This window comes from Heliangelus exortis, chromosome 6 (genome assembly GCF_036169615.1).
Source record: "Heliangelus exortis chromosome 6, bHelExo1.hap1, whole genome shotgun sequence".
NCBI classification, from domain to species: domain Eukaryota; kingdom Metazoa; phylum Chordata; class Aves; order Apodiformes; family Trochilidae; genus Heliangelus; species Heliangelus exortis.
Genome location: NC_092427.1, coordinates 10,010,452 through 10,027,822, shown reverse-complemented (window position 1 = coordinate 10,027,822; position 17,371 = coordinate 10,010,452). Strand labels below are relative to the sequence as shown.

The following is a 17,371-nucleotide window of genomic DNA, read 5'->3' as shown; positions in this document are numbered from 1 at the left end:
AGTTAATGGCTTGAACATTATCACCCGAGCAAAGAGAAAGCACATCCACCCTCCTCAGCCTCAGTGTTGTGCCTGTGACCTGTGATGCTTTATGGGAGTGCAGGGAGCTGTAGTTTCCATGTACTTTCCAGGTGTGCATGGGTCTGTTCAGTTGTCACTGGAGCTTGCTGTGTCTGCCAGTTTTTAGAGGTTGCTTGTAGCCACTGGTCAGTGCTTCTGTGGTTCTTGTCAGGTTCACCTCCTGAAATCAGACATCTCTGCCACCACTGCCCAGACAAATAAATGCTTTTATTTCTTTGTGTTTTTCAGATAATCAACCCCAATTTCATTCAAGAAGGTGAGTTAAGGACAACAGTGCACTGACTGGCATGGAGGGGCAAGTCAGCAGCTGTGAGCTCGGGTGGAACAGCATGGCCTGCACCCACCTGCATTTCCAGCAAAGTTGCAGCTCTCTGATGCTCAGCAAGAGCTGGTGCTCTCCCCAGGGGAAGCAGTCTTTCTAATAGCTGCTCAGTTGCAACATTCTGGGGCTGCAGATGAGGCTGAACCTCCCAAACTTGCCTTCACAATGTCTCACCCTCCTGCCAGAGCACAGGGCTGGGGGGTTGGACAGTCCTTGCTACCTCCTTTGCTGAGCTGTTAATATCTGGCTTTTAATGAAGGGGGAGTTTTGGTAATAGAATGCCTGGACTCCCAGTTGTTTGGTGCCCAGATCCCATAACTGATCCTATAAAATATTCAATGGACTTTTATGAAGAACATCCCCACCTGAAGATTAAAATAAGCTGTCACGTGTGCCCACATTTTTTTTTCCAGTGGCTCCAGAGTTTCTTGTGCCATTAGTGGACATCACATGCCTGCTTGGTGACACAGTGATGCTGCAGTGCAAAGTCTGTGGGCGGCCCAAACCAACAATAACCTGGAAAGGACCAGATCAAAACATTCTTGACAATGACAACAGCACGGCCACTTACACGGTGTCATCCTGGTAAGGTCCCCTTTGGATCTCAGCATAACTGATCATGATGGTCATGTTGCCCTCAAAAATGGCACCAGCCAGGCTACAAGGCTCATCAGAAATGCAGTTAATGGGGTCTGGCGTGGTGTACTGGCACACCTCATCTAGAAAGGGTCAGAAGCTGGGGCCTGGGTAGCTCTGTAGTTTCCCAAGCTGACACTGGGTAAACCCCCAGAGTCTGTTGCTGGCAGACATGAGTTTGCTCTGATTGACTTTTTGATCCAGAAGCAAGTAATGTTTCCCATATATTTGTTTGTCTAATATTGGCTCTACATTGCTGGGGCTACTCTGCTAGAGTCTTTCCAGCTCCCAACACCTGTATCTCATTTGGCTGCCCATCTCATGGGCAGAGGTGGTAACTCCTGCAGCTTTCCTGAGCCTTTCCTCTGAAAAAAAACCTCCTCCTTCTTAAAAAAAACCCTACATGTACCCCTGGGAAGGCTACATCTGGCTGTGCTTGAGCAGAAGGATGTTTGTCATGTTGTTTCCAGCCCAGCTAAGAGGGGAAAAGGAAAAATATCTTTACAGCAAGCACTGGGGAAGATCTGAAAAGATCTGGAGTTGAATTCAGGTCAGATAACAGCCTGCTGCTGGATGCTCTCCTGCAGTTTATGCATTTCTTTTTGGCCAAACTGCAGTGGAAATCTCCAAGAGGCAATCTTTCATGAGAACATTTCAGCACTTCTGGTGCAGGCTGAGATGAATCCAGGGAATACAAAGTCTCTGAGAGTGAAAAATGAATGCTAGGAGAGAAGGGATTTTACGTGTCCAATAAAAAAAATATATATCTGATGGAGAACTTCCTTTAGAGACCATTGGCTTGTTCAGCTGCCCCAGAGCACCCAAGATTGTCTTTTTAGGCATTACTCAGTAGACCACTAGTGCCTTCAGGCATCTGGCTAGGGTTGGGGTGGGGAGATATTTCTGTACAGGGTTCTGTTTTCCATCACAGTCTTTTGCCTGTGCATTGGCTCCCTGTGCACTATCAGCACTTGTATTGTCTCAGTGCTCAGATTTGTTTTTCAGTGAAGAGATTGCCTGCCAAGGAGAGGCCCAGCAGAGCAGTGCTTGTCTTACAAATCTTCCTGGCCTAAGTGCCTGGATTGCTGGGGGTGGGGATATTTCTGTCCTGTTTTAAACAAGCATAGTCAGACCAGGAAAAGCTGCAGTGTCCAGGCAGTTGCACAGGCTGTGTCCCTCTGGGGTTTCTGACAGATTATGCATTCAAGAACTAGTCTACTTTTGCTATCAAGGGAATTTGTTGTTGGCTTTAAGCTGTGTCTTCAGTGCAGCTAAAGCAGCTCCAAAAGCACAGTCCTTTAATTCAGGCCAACCCCCTTACATTGCATATTGAAGACGGCAGTGTACAGACTGAAGTGACTACAGATCTGCTAGAAACCCACACAGCTCTGTAAAGCTGTTTATTTGCTCAGATTGGCCCCAAAACTGATTGTCTTTCATGAACATTGTGCTCATTCTCCCTCCCTGGCTGTTGTGCAATGTCCAGCCTTCCAGTCAGGGTCCTGGCAGCCACATTAGATCAGTGGCACATGTTCCAGGGGTCTGTAGGTCCCCAGCAGTGTCAGGCATCCTGTGCTGTGTGACTGCCTTCTGCATCTGCAGGAAGCCAAATTTCACTGGCATATGTTGGATTTAACTGCAGAGGCACAGCAGCTCAGCATCTCCCAAGATAGGAAAGATGTGCCTGGGGAAATCTTTTCAGATAGATGGAGTATAAGCATCCAGCTCTGGAGAGGCTCAGCACATGTTCAGCTCCTGGGCTTTGCTTACTGCTTGAGTGATCCTTCCCCATCTCCTCCGAGGCCACAGCAGACAAGTAGATTTTGCCTGACAAGCAATTTAGACCATTCTGCTTGAAGGTTTCATTAGCAGCCTCATTCTGACATAGGGAGGGGTTGTACTTGGGCACTGGATAGCTGAGGGGATGTTCCTTCAATTGAGTTTAACAGGATTTGTGTGCATGTGTGTTAGTAATGAGGCAGGACAAGAAGTGGTGTAAAAAGCATTGGTCAGTGAAGCAGCACTTTGTAACAGGGCTTCCTGCATCCACAGTGACTCCGGGGAGCTCACCTTGAAGATCTGCAACCTGATGCCTCAGGACAGTGGCATTTACACCTGTGTGGCAACCAATGAACATGGAACTGCATCAACCTCTGCAACCATTAAAGTCCAAGGTAGCACACCTGACCTTAACATGCAGGGGTTTTGCTGTACAGGGTCCCTTGGTGGGGGTTGGGAGCACATGGGAACAGCTGGGGCAAAGGCAGCCAGGCCTGGAGCTGTGCCTGGTGAACTGAGATGTTAAAATCCTACACCAATTCCTCAGCCAAGTCTCCCACTGATGGCTGAAGGCATTGCAGACTCTCTGAGCTTGATTAGGGAGTCTGATCAGAAGCACATCTGGGACATGAAAATGCATTGGCACTGGTTCAGCTCCTGCATCCTGCTCACAGTGCTGCTTCCCAGGGGCTGGGTAAGGTTGGCTGGGGGAAGCTGAGCTCCTTCAGGATGCTGAGCCCCTGGGGGATGATGTTCTGCCTGCCTTCTGGGCTTTAGAGTCTGCCTGGAGTGGGAACCTGGGGTCCACTGACACTGATTTTTGGCCTCCCTTTCTCTGTGGGGAACGGAGGAGGCAAGGGTAAGACTTGGGCTGGGTGAACAGTTCTGCAGGGTTTCTACTAGGATACATGTCTCCTGGCCTGAATTCTCAGTACTGTAATTAGTGACCCATTTAATTGTAATGAATATGAAAAGATGAGTTGATGCTCATGACCTCCAGCTCTGGGACGGGATCTGGTAACATGAGAGATGAGGGGCACCTGCTGTGTTGAAAGGAATGTCAGAGGAATGAATGTCTAACTGGTGACTTACAGCTGCAGGAGTGTCACAAGTGTTTAAAAGTTGATTTGTTTGGTCTCCCAAACTGCCCTAGAGTTATATTTTCCCCAATTTATCCAAGCAACTTAGTAGATGCACAAACTACTCCTGTGCTGTAGGGAGCCCTGAGCAAAACACAGAAGGATTATTGGTCATTTGTCAGTCTGCTGCCAAACATTCCAAGCACAGCAGGACTCTGCAACAGGTCTTGGGCTGGAGCAAAAATTAGCAGTAAAAGGTGGCAGGTGAAGAAGTTCTGCTGTTACATCAGCTGAGCTCAGACAGATCCTCTACACCCAAGGGGTGATTTTCCCAGCTGGTCTCACAGGGAGCTTTCTGGGGCATTGCAGTCCCGATGACCACCAGCTGAGAGCAAGAAGAAATTTCCCCTGTGCTGTTGTCCTGTGAGGCCATGTTAGGGCATGCCAAGAGAGCACCAAGCCAAGCAGCATAGTATGGAAATACCAGATCCATGGGGGCAGGTGACCATGGCCATGGCATTGCCTCTCCTCTGGGTGTGCTGGTAATGCTCTGCAAACCAGAGTGCTGTGTAAAGCATTGCAGCTGCCCCACAGGGATCTGGTGTGCCTGATACACCTGATCCACCTGCAGAACACAGCAATAGCCCTTGATGATTTGATGCTGGACTTGGTGCTTGTTTTCCCTTCCCAAGGTGTCCCAGCTGCCCCAAATCGCCCCATTGCTCAAGAGAGAAGCTGCACCTCTGTGATCCTACGCTGGCTACCCCCATCCAGTACAGGCAATTGCACCATTTCAGGCTACACTGTAGAGTACAGAGAAGAAGGTAAGTGGTTTGAGCTGTGGTTGATGGCTGGGAGAATGAGAATGAAGTAAGTCTCCTTTTTTTTCTTGGCACGACAGATCCCAAAAGCATCCTTGCCACCACTGGGGTGCCACTGGCTGAACAAGCCATGGAATGGTTTGGGTTGGAAAGGGCCTTAAAGATCATCCAGTTCCAACCCCCCTGTGATGGGCAGGGATACCTCCCACTAGACCAGGCTGCTCAAGGCCCCATCCAACCTGGCCTTGAACATTTCCAGGGAGGAATGTCTAACCTAATCTAATTTAATGTCTAACCTAAATCTCCCTTCTTCAAGTTTTAAACCACTGTGACAGGGCTTAGTATCCAAGGGGTCATTTTCTGTACTGTGATCCTGAGCAGATGAATAAAGTATTGCTGCTTTGGATGCCACAGGTGTGGCAGTGGTTGGGTTTGGTTTTTTTTTTAGGAGCAGAAACACATGACAGAATTACACATTTCTTTGCTGCAGTCCTGCTCACTTGCAAAAAACCCATACTAAGCCTGAGAAAGCTGGTTCTCCTGCAGCTCTTGGATTGCTCTGATGCCCTGTCTCAGCTTCACAGCTTTACCTGAGACTCCCTTGTCCTTTTTTTTTTTTTCTTTTGGTAGTATTTCTGCTACTGTTTCTTTCATAGCAGAGCTGTCATCAAATCAGCCACCCATTCCTGTCTTATCATGCTGCCCTGAGACATCACTTGTAGTACACAGCTACAGCTAAACTGGAGAGCTCAGCTCATCCCTGGGCTGTTTTTTATCCATCATGATCGGTCAAGTGAGGAACATTTCCTTCTTCCCTCCTTTAGCCAAACTGGACAGTGGCTGCAACACAAACTAGCTTGCTGTAGTCTGGTTCTGGTTTACCAGAAATAAATCAGGCTGTGGTGCCTTTGAAAAACCCTGTGGCTTTTAAACCTCTCAGGGTACTGTATGAGTTGGGCGGAGAAATCCTCTGCTCCAAGTTCAGGTATTGAGACTGATTCCTTCATCTCTGCCTCTCTCTCTCTGTAAAATGCAGGCTCACAGGTCTGGCAGCAGTCGGTGGCCTCAACTTTGGACACCTACCTTGTCATTGAAGACCTGGCCCCAGGCTGCCAGTATCAGTTTCGAGTGAGTGCCAGCAATCCCTGGGGGATCAGCTTGCCCAGCGACCCATCTGAATTCGTGAGGCTCCCAGAGTATGGTGAGTGGGCACGGTGAGGAGGGGCTGATGGATACAGATGTCCACCTTAATGCTGGGAGATGCCTGGAAGTTCTAGAAAGGTTCTTCATCTCCTTCAGCAGGGCTCACAGCCTCCCTCTGTCACTGAAGCTGTTGCAGTTTCCTAGCAGATCTCTGCTTTCTATCCCAAGACCATTCCTTGTCTTTATCTTTGTTCAACAGGCTCTGTGTCCTGCCTGGTGTCCCCCCTGCCTTTCCAGCAATGCTGGCAGCAGCAGGGGCTTCTGCTGGGCAGCCCAGCTGGGGGCTGCAGTCAGCTTGCAGAACCCACCCCTCGAGCAAGGCAACCTGCATGGGGAGGCTGCAGCAGACATTCCCCAGCATTGTGCTGCAGGGACCCACAGCAGTGCTGTCAGCAGAGCCCACGTTTCCCCATGGTTTAGCAGCTCCAGTGCATATCTGGGTCTGTGACCTGCCTGGGTAGCCTGTGCTGGATGAAACGAGAGCTCTTGCAGCAGAGCTGTACCTCCCAGATACATATAGACATGTGGCAAGCTGTCTGTGTGGCCCTTTTCAGCCCAAAATTGCAAGGACAAATTTGAATACACCTTATCCGTCCATTTCTCAGGGGATCTTTGGCTTTTAGTAGTCCAACATATTTTAGCCATGCCTGAGCAGTATGAAACTGGACTCCTACTGGTAATGTTTGCTGTTTTAAGTAATAGAGTCTCACATAATTTTAAAATACGCTGTTTATAGTCCACAGGAAACTCTTTAACGTTATGCTTTTTTTTGAATCTTCTTTGTTCTCTCAAAGACTCTGCTGCTGATGGTGCCACAATTTCATGGAAGGAAAACTTTGACCTTGCTTATGCAGAGCTGCATGAGATTGGGAGGTAATATTAACCCAGTTTATCACTGCACTAAAACAGTGAAACAATGGCTTGAAGCTTTTTTCCCTTGGAGGTTTTCATAGTTAGCTTGAAAACTGCTGTTTCTTTCAAAGTGAGTTGCATATTTATGATTAAAATACAGACAGGTTAAAATATAGACTAAATCATGTTTTTCAAGATCAGTTGGGATTTGTGGCTTGCAACTTGGCAAATTTGTTAACAGTCAAATCTCTGCCAGCCACTGGCAGCTCTCACAGGGTATCTCCTCTGTCATCTCTGATTTGATGTGACCTTTGGAAGTCATGACAATTTGCTGGTTCAGGGTAAGCTTAACCTCAAAGAATGAGTTTGTGGAAGTACTTAAGCATGTGACTGACTAAAATCACATGCCCAAGGGCTTTGCCGACTGGGGGGGTCGACTTGAACAGGACACTGAATGGTGGCTGCATGCCCTGTCAGCCCTGGGTGCTCTGGGCAGGCAGCAGATAAGGGGCATCCAGACAACTCAGGTTAATGCAGTAAGTTCTTCATCTCAGAGATCAGAAGGGAGTAATTCTGGGGCTAAAAGGACAGGAGTCCCTCTGGTTCTGTAGAAAAAAAACTGATGTATTAAGTAGGGGCCAAGCACATGGTTTGATTGAGTAGTTTTACTTTCAGGAATGAAACTAGGCTCTAGTCTGTATGAGTTTCCTAAATGCTTTCACACCAGATTTTTTTGTGGATTGTTTTCAGTTTTTTTGTTTTGGTTTGTTTGGGTTTTTTTGTTTTGCGGTTTGTTGTTTTTTGTTTTGTTTTGCTTTGGTTTTTTTTTGGGGGGTGGGGAGTTTTTTATTTAGTTGGGTGGGTTTTGGTTTTGGTTTTTTTAACAGTGAGACAAAATGATTGCTCAGTGATTATTTAACAAGGCTTTTCTTTTAATTGTCTGATAAAATCTGGGCTATTTAGTAGAGCAAGTCCAGAAGGGAGACCCACAGGTAAAAAAAAAAAAAAAAAAAAAAAAAAAAAAAAAAAAAAAAAGAGAGAGAGAGAAATAGAACCTGTGAAATTGGCAGCAAATTGAACTCAGGGGAGATTGTTAGAGGATATCAGTGTGGCTGCACAAGGCAAAGTGGCACCATTTGCTCTCAGTGTTTGCTAATCCCCAAAGATTCTCTACACCCAGGGTAAGAGGCTGAGGCTCTTTGTTGGAAGATTATGAGCAACTGGCTAAATCTGATTCCTTGTGAAATATTAATGCACCGAATCAAATAGCACTTTGCAAATCAGTCTGTTACTGCACTGAAAACCAGGTGTCATTTATTCATGAGGCTCCTTCAGTATTCTGATTTTATTTTTATTTTTTCAGGGGACGATTCTCCATAGTGAAGAAATGTGTTCACAAAGCTACACGGAAAGATGTTGCTGTAAAATTCATTAGTAAAAAAATGAAAAAGAAAGAGCAGGCAGCACACGAAGCAGCTTTGTTACAGCACTTACAGCATCCTCAGTACATCACTATCCATGATACCTATGAGTCTGCTAGTTCTTACATCTTAGTTTTGGAACTGTAAGTACATGGAGCTTGAATTCAAGTGTTTGAGTAAGAATCACAGACCTATTAAAGTCAAGGATAAAAATCACCCTGATATCACCAAGGTGAAATTTTTGTCACTGTTTTTTTACTGGTTGTGATGTCAAATGAAATAGCCATTTTCTGCTGAGCTTCCAATGTCTTTTCTTTACAGTAAATAAGATTCAGAGGTACAAATAAAACTGCTTTCCACTCTGGAAAAGTTTGGGTAATTGGATCAACAGTTTGTCTCAGTGAACAGCATCAGATTTATTTGGGCAGTTTTGCCCATTTTTTACATTTGAGTAAAGGTGTTTCAGCTGGGTTGATGCTTCCATTGTTCTAATATTCTTGGTGAAAAATTCAGTGTAGCAACTATGCTTGCCCCTATAAGGAGAAACAGCAATGAAGATAAATGCTGCTTTGTTAGTTTATCCAACAAAGTATATTTGGGCTATTTGCTTGTTTATTTATACAGACAAATAAAACTAGGTGGAAAACTTTTATTGGGTTAGTGTTCCCATAGAATGTATTACCAGCTGAAAATGTCAGTGATTTTTTTTTTTTTCTGCATTATGCAACCAGCTCTATAAATAAATAGATGAATCCAAATAATTAGGAGGATTTGATTTCAAAGGAATTGCCTCTATCTTTTGAATCCATTATTAAGCAAATGAGTTTACTTTGAGGTTGTTGTTAAATTTTCCAAGGAGGGGAGATAACAACTGAAGTTTAATCATTGTACCACTTCCATAGCCTGCAGTATCTTGAGATATCATTAAATACTCATCAGAGCTTGCATTTTCATTTTCTCCACTTTTAAATCATGGATTTTCCATTGCAACTTTGTTTTCAAAGCTTTTCCTGCAAATACCATGTGATCTTTTATGTGCTGGGTTTTATTTGTTTGTAGAATGGATGATGGTCGTCTCTTAGATTACCTAATGAACCATGATGAACTTATGGAGGAAAAAGTTGCTTTCTATATAAGGGACACAATGGAAGCCTTGCAGTATCTTCACAATTGCAGAGTGGCTCACTTAGACATAAAGGTAAGAAGAAAAGAGAATAATCCTGTTATCTAGTGCCCTGGTACAGAGTGTTCCCAGCTGCATAGATGGGAGGAGGTGCAGTCTGTACCCCGAAGAGATGGTCACAAAATGGGCAAGCACTGTCTTTCAGACCTTTTTGACCAGAGAAAGGACTTGCTGACCTGGAGCACAAAGTCCTTCTCTTCTGTCAGACAAGAAGTGCATTATTTTCTTGATACACTGATTTGTTCTCAAACCAAATCTCTTTCTGGATTTGGTGAAGGGAGGATGTCTGAGAGAAGAGAGAGATGCCACTAGCATCGGAGTGAAAGGGAGTTATAAATCCACAGGGTATGGTTTGGGCTCACACTAGCATCACCTTGGCTACCAGGCTTCCTGGGCAGAGCTGGCTTGTGCCCAGGCAGCTCAGGGCAGGTGGGGACAAGCACGTGGCTCTTTCATACCTGCAGCAGTGTCCTGGAGAGCCCAAAGTGAGAAGAGGGGAGGCTGCAGGGGAGCAGGAGGTAGGGGAAGCAGCTCCCTGCGTTGTGCTGCAGAGCCTGAGAGGGGAACTGGGTGGGAAATACACCCAGGGAGAGGTTCAGAGGATGAGCAGGCTGCATTGTGGAGAAGAAATTCAGGAAGTGTTTTACATCATGCACAGTTAGATTAGCACAGCTCACACCTCCTTTTTGGTAGCACACTTGGCAGGAGGCACAGCACTGTCCTGGATTTGGTATTGTACTGCTGTCCTCACCAACACCCCAGTTATCTTGGATGACAGAGAATTAGTGATTGAAGTTATGGTCATTTGTTTTGAGTTTTGTGATCTGCAACACTGATTCTGGTTGCCAAAGATACCAGATAATGTCTCATTTTTTGCAGACTGAAGTGGCAATTCAAAGTGGAAAATGTGAGAATAATTTAACTTTCTTGTATAGTGGACAATTCAGCTCCACAGAGGTCTCTTCTCAAATCTCCAAGCCTCAGGCATGTCAAATGAAGTAACACATCCATTCTTCTGCTGCCTACTACCACAAAGAAATATATATATATATATATACTTAAAAAAAAAAAAGGAAAAAGAAAAAAAAGAAAAAAGAAAAAAAAAAGAGACCTTTAGTACAGTCTCTTATGTGAGCATTAGTCCCAAAAGGCTAAATTATCCTGGTTTCTTTGGGTAAGATTGAATGTATTTTCTGCTGTGTTTATAGGACCTGTCAGAAAACAGGTTTCACTTAGAAGTAAAAAACTGCACTGAATTCTCTCTTTGATCATAAGATACTTCCCAGAAACAAAGTGAGACTCCAATTTTCTGTGACCTATTTACAGTTCTCCTGAATAAGGGATGCCTAATGAAGTACCTTCTGTTGCTAGGTGGGAAGCAGGAGATGCAATGGTAGTGACAGCAGACCTGGCCATGGACTGTCTTGTCCCAGGATCCTGCTCCAAAAGATGTTGGTTTTGTCAATGCAGACTGCACAGGAGAAGAGCAAGCAGAGAGATTTGAACAGCAGTGTAGGGAACTTTGCTTTATAGAGAGAGCCCTGTGGCAGCAGTAAAACATGCATGGCACAGAAAAGTGAACCTAGCCTGAGAAGTAAATTCAGAAATCATCCTGGAGCCAACAAAGGAAGCAAAATTAATCCTAAGTCCCCAGAGTGGAGTATATAGACAACACTCAGCACCTCCCACTGAGAGACAGAGAGATCTTAAACACTGAAAGAGTTGGCAAAGCAGGGGGAAAACCAACTGGGATGAAGTATAATTGCAGTCTGGCTTAGAAGGCATGAGTGGTGCTGGTGTTGGTAAGGCAGCACTGGCAGCTCCACTCATGTCAAGTGACAGCAACAGGAGTGGCACACACCAGAGTCCCTCCCAGAATACGTGGCAGTGGGAGCAAAGCTGAACATTCTCTTCATGAGGGACATTTCTGCTACAGCTTATCCACATTTATGTAGCCAGTTGTCATCTCAAACAATGGAATCCCAGTAAGCCAATCAGATACACAAGTCTCGTCTCAAAATTGAAAAATCTGTCAGTGCTCTTTATCAATAAGGATTAGTTTGGGAAAATAAGCTTCTATTTAGGACAACATTCAAAGTGCCCCTGTGTTGCCCCAGTGCAAAATGAGAATGTTGTCATTGCAACTTCAGCATTGATTCAAATGTACAGTATTGTAAACAGCACCTTGTCATTCACTCTCCTGATCTGTAGCTCCTACATCTGATTAAATATAAGTTTTGACTGGCTATTGAACCTTAATGAAATCTACTTTTTTTTGGTAGCAAAAATATAATTGGGGCTTTATTATTGTCTTTTCAACAGCCAGAAAATCTGCTCATTGATTTAAGAATCCCAGTACCTCGGGTCAAGATCATTGATTTGGAAGATGCAGTTCAGATCACAGGTCATTACCACATCCACCACCTCCTTGGAAACCCAGAGTTCGCGGCACCTGAAGTTATCCAAGGCCTTCCTGTCTCCCTGAGCACGGATATCTGGAGCATTGGGGTCCTCACCTATGTCATGTTAAGCGGTGTCTCTCCGTTCCTGGATGAAAGCAAAGAGGAGACCTGCATCAACGTGTGCCGAGTAGATTTCAGCTTCCCTCACGAGTACTTCTCTGACGTGAGCCACGCTGCCAGGGATTTCATCAACGTTATCCTCCAGGAAGACTTCAGGAGAAGGCCAACAGCAGCCACTTGTTTACAGCATCCGTGGCTGCAGCCTCACAACGGCAGCTATTCCAAAATCCCCCTGGATACCTCCCGCTTGGCTTCCTTCATCGAGCGCCGCAGGCACCAGTATGATGTGCACCCCGTCCCCAGCGTCAAGAGTTTCCTGATGAGCAGGATGAGCCCAGGCACGTAACACCCCAGCCCCGGGGTCCAACACTGCTGGTCCTGAGGCACAGGCACAAAGTGGGTCTGTCTGTAACATAGTCCTGTACTCGGTGCTTGCATTTCACGTGGCTTCCCCAGCTGTGGGGCACAAATCGTCTGGGAGGTGGCAGTACCTGCCCAGTTCCTCAGGACCAAAGCAAAGGCAGGTGATGGCAGTGGGTACCTGCTCCCTCCCCTTGGCAAGCTCTTCCTGGGACACAGAATATTGTCCTGACCACCACCCAAAAAAAGGACCGTGGGAAGCAAACACCAACTGGAAATGAGAGCCAAAATTGCAGTTGCCTTAATCTTTGTGAGGCAGCCTTATAAGAAAACCTCTTGATCTTGCTGAACTGCTTTCAAAAGGTACAAGAGATTAGGGGTAGGATAGTGGGGGGCAGTGAGACTAGGCTGACCTTAGCATCTGGATTGAAGTCAGTAATTGCTGGAATCATTGCCAGCATGCTCCAGGTTAACAGATGGATTTTACACATCCTGTATGAAATCTGCCACGATTTCAGTGCAGACTTTGCCCGAGTAGGACATGAAAGATCAGCCCCTTGTCACTGTTGGATAGGGTTCCGTGGTGGTGTGGCTTAGATACACTCTTGTTGCGTGGTAGAGCTCAGACCCAAATCCCTTGTTAATCCTTGGGCTTTCTGCTGTGCCAAGTCAACACACAGTACCTTTCAGAGCTGTGATGAAGGCAATGGGTGCATGGGAGCATATGTCTGGTTTTGACTAAGCACAATGGGACTACGATGGGGTTTTTTTTAAAAGCATTTTATAAACATTGTACAGAAATCTTTTGCAAAACCTGTGCATTGAGAAAAGGCTGTGTCCAATTTTTGCAGTATCTGTAAACTAGATGATGATGATAATGAAGACAATTTTTTCTATCACAGGTTTTCAGTATACATATATTGTATCATATATATATAAAATATATAGATAAATATATATATAAAAGGATCCTGTTCCATTTCTAGCTTCAGAATTGCTTGGCCCAAAGTCCATCTAAGCCTTTCAGAGTGCGGTAGGAGTGGTGAGTTCATCCTTGTGCTTACAGCATGAAAATCGTTTTCAGTGTTTTAAGTATGTAATTTGTTTCATTTGCAAACTTGTAAATATCTCTCAGTCTCCATCAGCACCTCATCACCAAAGCATTTGGGAGGATATTTTTATGTCCGAAGCCTAATTTGTTATAAAACAAAAAGATATCTACAATGAAAACATTTCTCTCTCACAAGCCAAGTTGCAACATCATGGTATTGATATTAGAGTGATGGAGCCAGCACAGGGAGTCTGCAGCGACAAATCAGCAGGTGGCAGTGACTGAGAGGGGAAACACCTCCCCCGATGGGGCTTCCTCACCCTGCTGCTGCTGCACCATAAAACCCTGCAGCCCTGTAGGCTGACGAGCAGAATAAATTTTTTTCCCCAGGCACAGGAGGACTTTTGGGGCTGTGTGCCGCTGCTGTGCCTGCAGCGGGAAGTGTCAGGTGGTACCAAAGGTTTTCCTAAGGAAAAGGGCTCTGTGTGCATTCAGTATAGACTCTCCTGTAAGGACAAGAATCAAATTCCATCCACCACCCGAGTAACTGCACTGTGAGCCTGCAATATTTCTGCAGGAGCTGCAGCCGTCTCCGCCAGCTGGCAGTGGAGACACTCTGCAAGCACTGTTAAACTCTCAGGGCTCTCCCAGCCCTTTTTTAACTCCACCTCCAAGCTCATTTTCACAGCCGGTTGGAGACCTGACCCTGCTCTCTGTGCTTGCTCTATCAGCAATATACTGGAGTGGTCAGTATTTTGCCAGTGGAAAAGAAAGGAGGCACAGACAAAAAACATCCCACGGAAGTGTTGAGCACCATGTGCTGTGATACAAGAGCAGAGCTTGAGTTTGGGGTGAGCAGCCAGATGGGTGAGCCCGGGTGCCTGAGCAGAGTCAGAAGCTGTTTAGGAGGCTGTGTGGCTACAGGAGAGAGATCCAACACAGGGAAAAAGTTGTGGAAAGGCTTGAAAGAGACAGTGTTCACAGAGAGCTAAACCTTCTGGCTCAGCTAGCACCTATCCCAGTTTCCCTCTGCAGTGCAGCAGCTAAATTTCCGAGCAACTCAGCAGCACCTCTTAGACAAAGACCAGACTCTCATCCTGAGCCAGAGAGGGATGTGATTTCTTAGCAACTGAAAACTTCTGCAGGCAGCACTCCTCAAGGGCTGTCTTTAATTAGCATCAGCCTCAGGTACTTTCTCACTACAGGACTGTTTGTACTTCTTCCTATTTGTCAAAGCTGGCTCTCTGTGCTGTGGCTGTGCTGCCATTAAAAAAATATTTATGGAAGTGTGGTTTACAAAACCCACAGCTTTTATTAGGCCCGTGGGTACAGTTTAAGCCACAGTCTTCCTGCTTGGCACTAATACAAACAAATTCTGATGCATCACATGAAATCTGGAGTTATTTATCATTTTATTTTCCTACCTCCTACATTTGTATCTTAAACTGCAACAGCAGACACTTTGGTTGCACGAGGGAAAGAAGCTGGATTGTTGAAGAGAATAGTTAAGACTTTTATTTCTATCAAGTAATAGGAAAAAGCCCAAAAGGCTGAAAGAGGACATATGTTTAGCTATTGGCTCTCAGATTCAAAGAGGAGATTTCTCTTCAAGGTAAAGGTGGAGGTTCTGAAGACTTTGAATGGTGTGAGGTTGCTTTCCCTCATAGTTTTGCTCTTTCAGTATTCATGTTAGACAGCTCCTCTTCCTGGGCCCTGCTCCTCTGACAGCACATTCAGGAAAACTGGAACCTGTTAGTGCTTCCTGATATGCCCGGGATTATTTACCATGCTTGCATTTTGTCTCAAAGATGTCTTTTGCCTGAATAATACTGAGATGAGAAGAAATGCTGCCAAATGATAAGTAGAGAGGAAGTGCTCTCTCAAGGTCTTTTTTAGCCATCCTGTGGTCTCCCTGCAGATCCAACAGGTCCTGTCACTCTGTTGTGAACTGTAACTCTGTTGTAATGAGATTACAGAGCTTCCTAAGCAGGCCTGCAGTGAGCCCACTGAGTGAGAAGCACTACAGCCAACCCCTCTGCAGCACTGCCAAACCCCCCTTTGCAGCATGCTGCAACGACTGGATTGTGGAGCTTTTTTATTATTTTTATTTTTTAATTATTATTATTATTATTATTTTGTGCGGGGAAATAATACTGACTGTGACAAACACGAGGAAACACTTTCTCATAAAGCTGTTAGGCATTTACAGAGCTCCCTTAGGCCTTTACAAAGCTCCCCTGAGAGCAGCTGACTCCAAGGGGAACTTTTCACCCCTCAGCTTTACCACTCAGGGTATTCCCAAGCCGGCAGAGCCAAGGCGTGATGGTAGCTGCGTCCTCCGGGTTCTGCAGCAGCTGGATAGCCCCGCAGTGATACAAAGGAACAGAGCAGCACAAGCTGGGTGCAGAGTCGCCCTGCACACACAGCCACTGCCTTCAGGTGTCCTCACGGTGCTCTTCCCCTGCCCTGAAGTGGAAGTACACTTGCTCACAGCTTTTCCGACGCTTGGCCGGGCAGCAGATGCTCGCAGGAAGGCAGCAGCAGCGCCAGTGAAACGCAGCCCCGAGGGCACGGCGACACGTGGTGCTCATTAAGAGAGCCGCATTTAATGAACCTGCGTGGCAATGAGAACATAACTCGCCCCTCAGCTCTGCTTGGAGCAGCCACGCCACTGAAGTGGAAATCTGGGTGTCCAAAGGACTTGCTGCCCTCTGGGAGATCCCCATCTCCACCAAGCTGCCAAGCCCCCGAGACACATGGCTACAGGGGTGACACACTACAGAGGTAGATTCTTCTCTGACACAGGGCTGGGATTTGTTTTCCAGCTCATTATTTTCCCTCCCATCAGAAAATGGTGCTTTCCCAAGGAAATAAAATAAGAATCCCATTTTACTAGGCTGACTGCACACTGCCATCAAGTGATGAATTCTCGTTCTGGGATCTGTGTAGTGGTGAGTGTTACCATAGCATCAGGATGCTGAATATTTGCTGTAACTGTAGTCTTTATTATGGAGCTAGTGAAAACCCAACATCTTCTCTACGCAAGCCATATCTCACCTTCATGTCCAACTTCTGATGCTGGTGCTTTTACTTCTCTTTCTACTAAACTGTTCGGCATTGCTCTGCCACTGAGGTCAATTTGCTGATAACTTCTGGAAGGCAAATGCAATAGAAAGGTAAAAAAAAAAATTTAAAAAATCTCAGACTTATCCATTGCGATGAGACCAAACAGTTTGAATATGTTGATACATATTGATGCTTTTCAATCTTTGCAACGATCAACCGAAGGAGGAAAAAAGAAACAGTATTGCTAACAGCTCAGCGTTTTCAAGGTGCAAAGTAATTCCACAGCCTTAATTATTTCAGTGTATTGCTGGTCTGCCTTAAATGTATCTTCAGTTTTATTGCAGATTTCATTTTTTGTACGCATACAATGTTGTTTTGTAAAGGTAAGTCTGTAAATAGTTCCTTTGTAAGTCTAATCACTCATGTGTACCGTTGTGAGGTGATTACTTGCTGTCCCACGTTGTTATTACTGTACTGCAGTATATATGATCATCTACAGATGTAGCTTCAAACTGTACATCTTCTGTCCTTGCATTCCTATAAATACACTAATGACACAGTTTCTGGGCTTTTTTGATTAAATACGATTGTTCAGACAAAACCTGGTCAGTTCTATTTCACACATACGGGAACAAGTCCGAGGCCTGGGAGATTCAGGAACTCCCTGCTCAGCCCATCAGTTTTCCGGAGATGCTGACAGGAGCCAGGGGCTGGCTCTCCACCCAACCCTCACCTACAACAACCCCCAACACAAGCTGCCCTTCGGGAGCCACTCCCAAGAACCGAAGCACCCAGTCTCGGCTCACAGCAAACCCTCCCTGCTCGGTTTCTGTTGCCCTGTGATGCCCGAGAAGGGGCGGGAGGGGGGGGACAGACCCTTGGCCAGGCCGCCCCATAACACCGGGCCCCGCACCTCCTGTTGAGGGGAGCCGCGTCGGGTGCTGGGGCGGGTGGGCCTTCCGCCGCGGGAAGGGGTGATCGGCGTAGCTGGGAAT

The 17,371-nt window shown here is 45.8% G+C and overlaps 1 protein-coding gene and 1 long non-coding RNA gene across 11 annotated transcripts in view; one reads left to right on the top strand and one right to left on the bottom strand.

Moving 5' to 3' along the window:
* Positions 1–16,977, top strand: part of KALRN (kalirin RhoGEF kinase) — a 495,003-nt gene extending 478,026 nt beyond the window's left edge. For 9 of the 10 annotated variants that reach the window (XM_071746600.1, XM_071746604.1, XM_071746602.1 and 6 more), the window contains 9 exons: positions 310–337; positions 817–988; positions 3,092–3,213; positions 4,590–4,721; positions 5,755–5,919; positions 6,716–6,794; positions 8,137–8,337; positions 9,254–9,392; positions 11,700–16,977. In XM_071746600.1, the coding sequence (XP_071602701.1) occupies positions 310–337; positions 817–988; positions 3,092–3,213; positions 4,590–4,721; positions 5,755–5,919; positions 6,716–6,794; positions 8,137–8,337; positions 9,254–9,392; positions 11,700–12,245 (1,584 nt within the window). In that variant the 3' untranslated portion in view covers positions 12,246–16,977. Of the gene's footprint in view, positions 1–309; positions 338–816; positions 989–3,091; positions 3,214–4,589; positions 4,722–5,754; positions 5,920–6,715; positions 6,795–8,136; positions 8,338–9,253; positions 9,393–11,699 lie in introns of those variants that run through there. The other variant, XM_071746613.1, reaches the window with a different exon arrangement.
* Positions 8,436–12,016, bottom strand: LOC139797450 (uncharacterized). Its single transcript, XR_011726472.1, has 3 exons — positions 11,894–12,016; positions 10,736–10,848; positions 8,436–8,727 (listed from the first exon to the last, which is right to left on the bottom strand). It is a non-coding gene; the product is annotated as an uncharacterized lncRNA (long non-coding RNA).
* Positions 16,978–17,371: the final 394 nt, after the last annotated feature.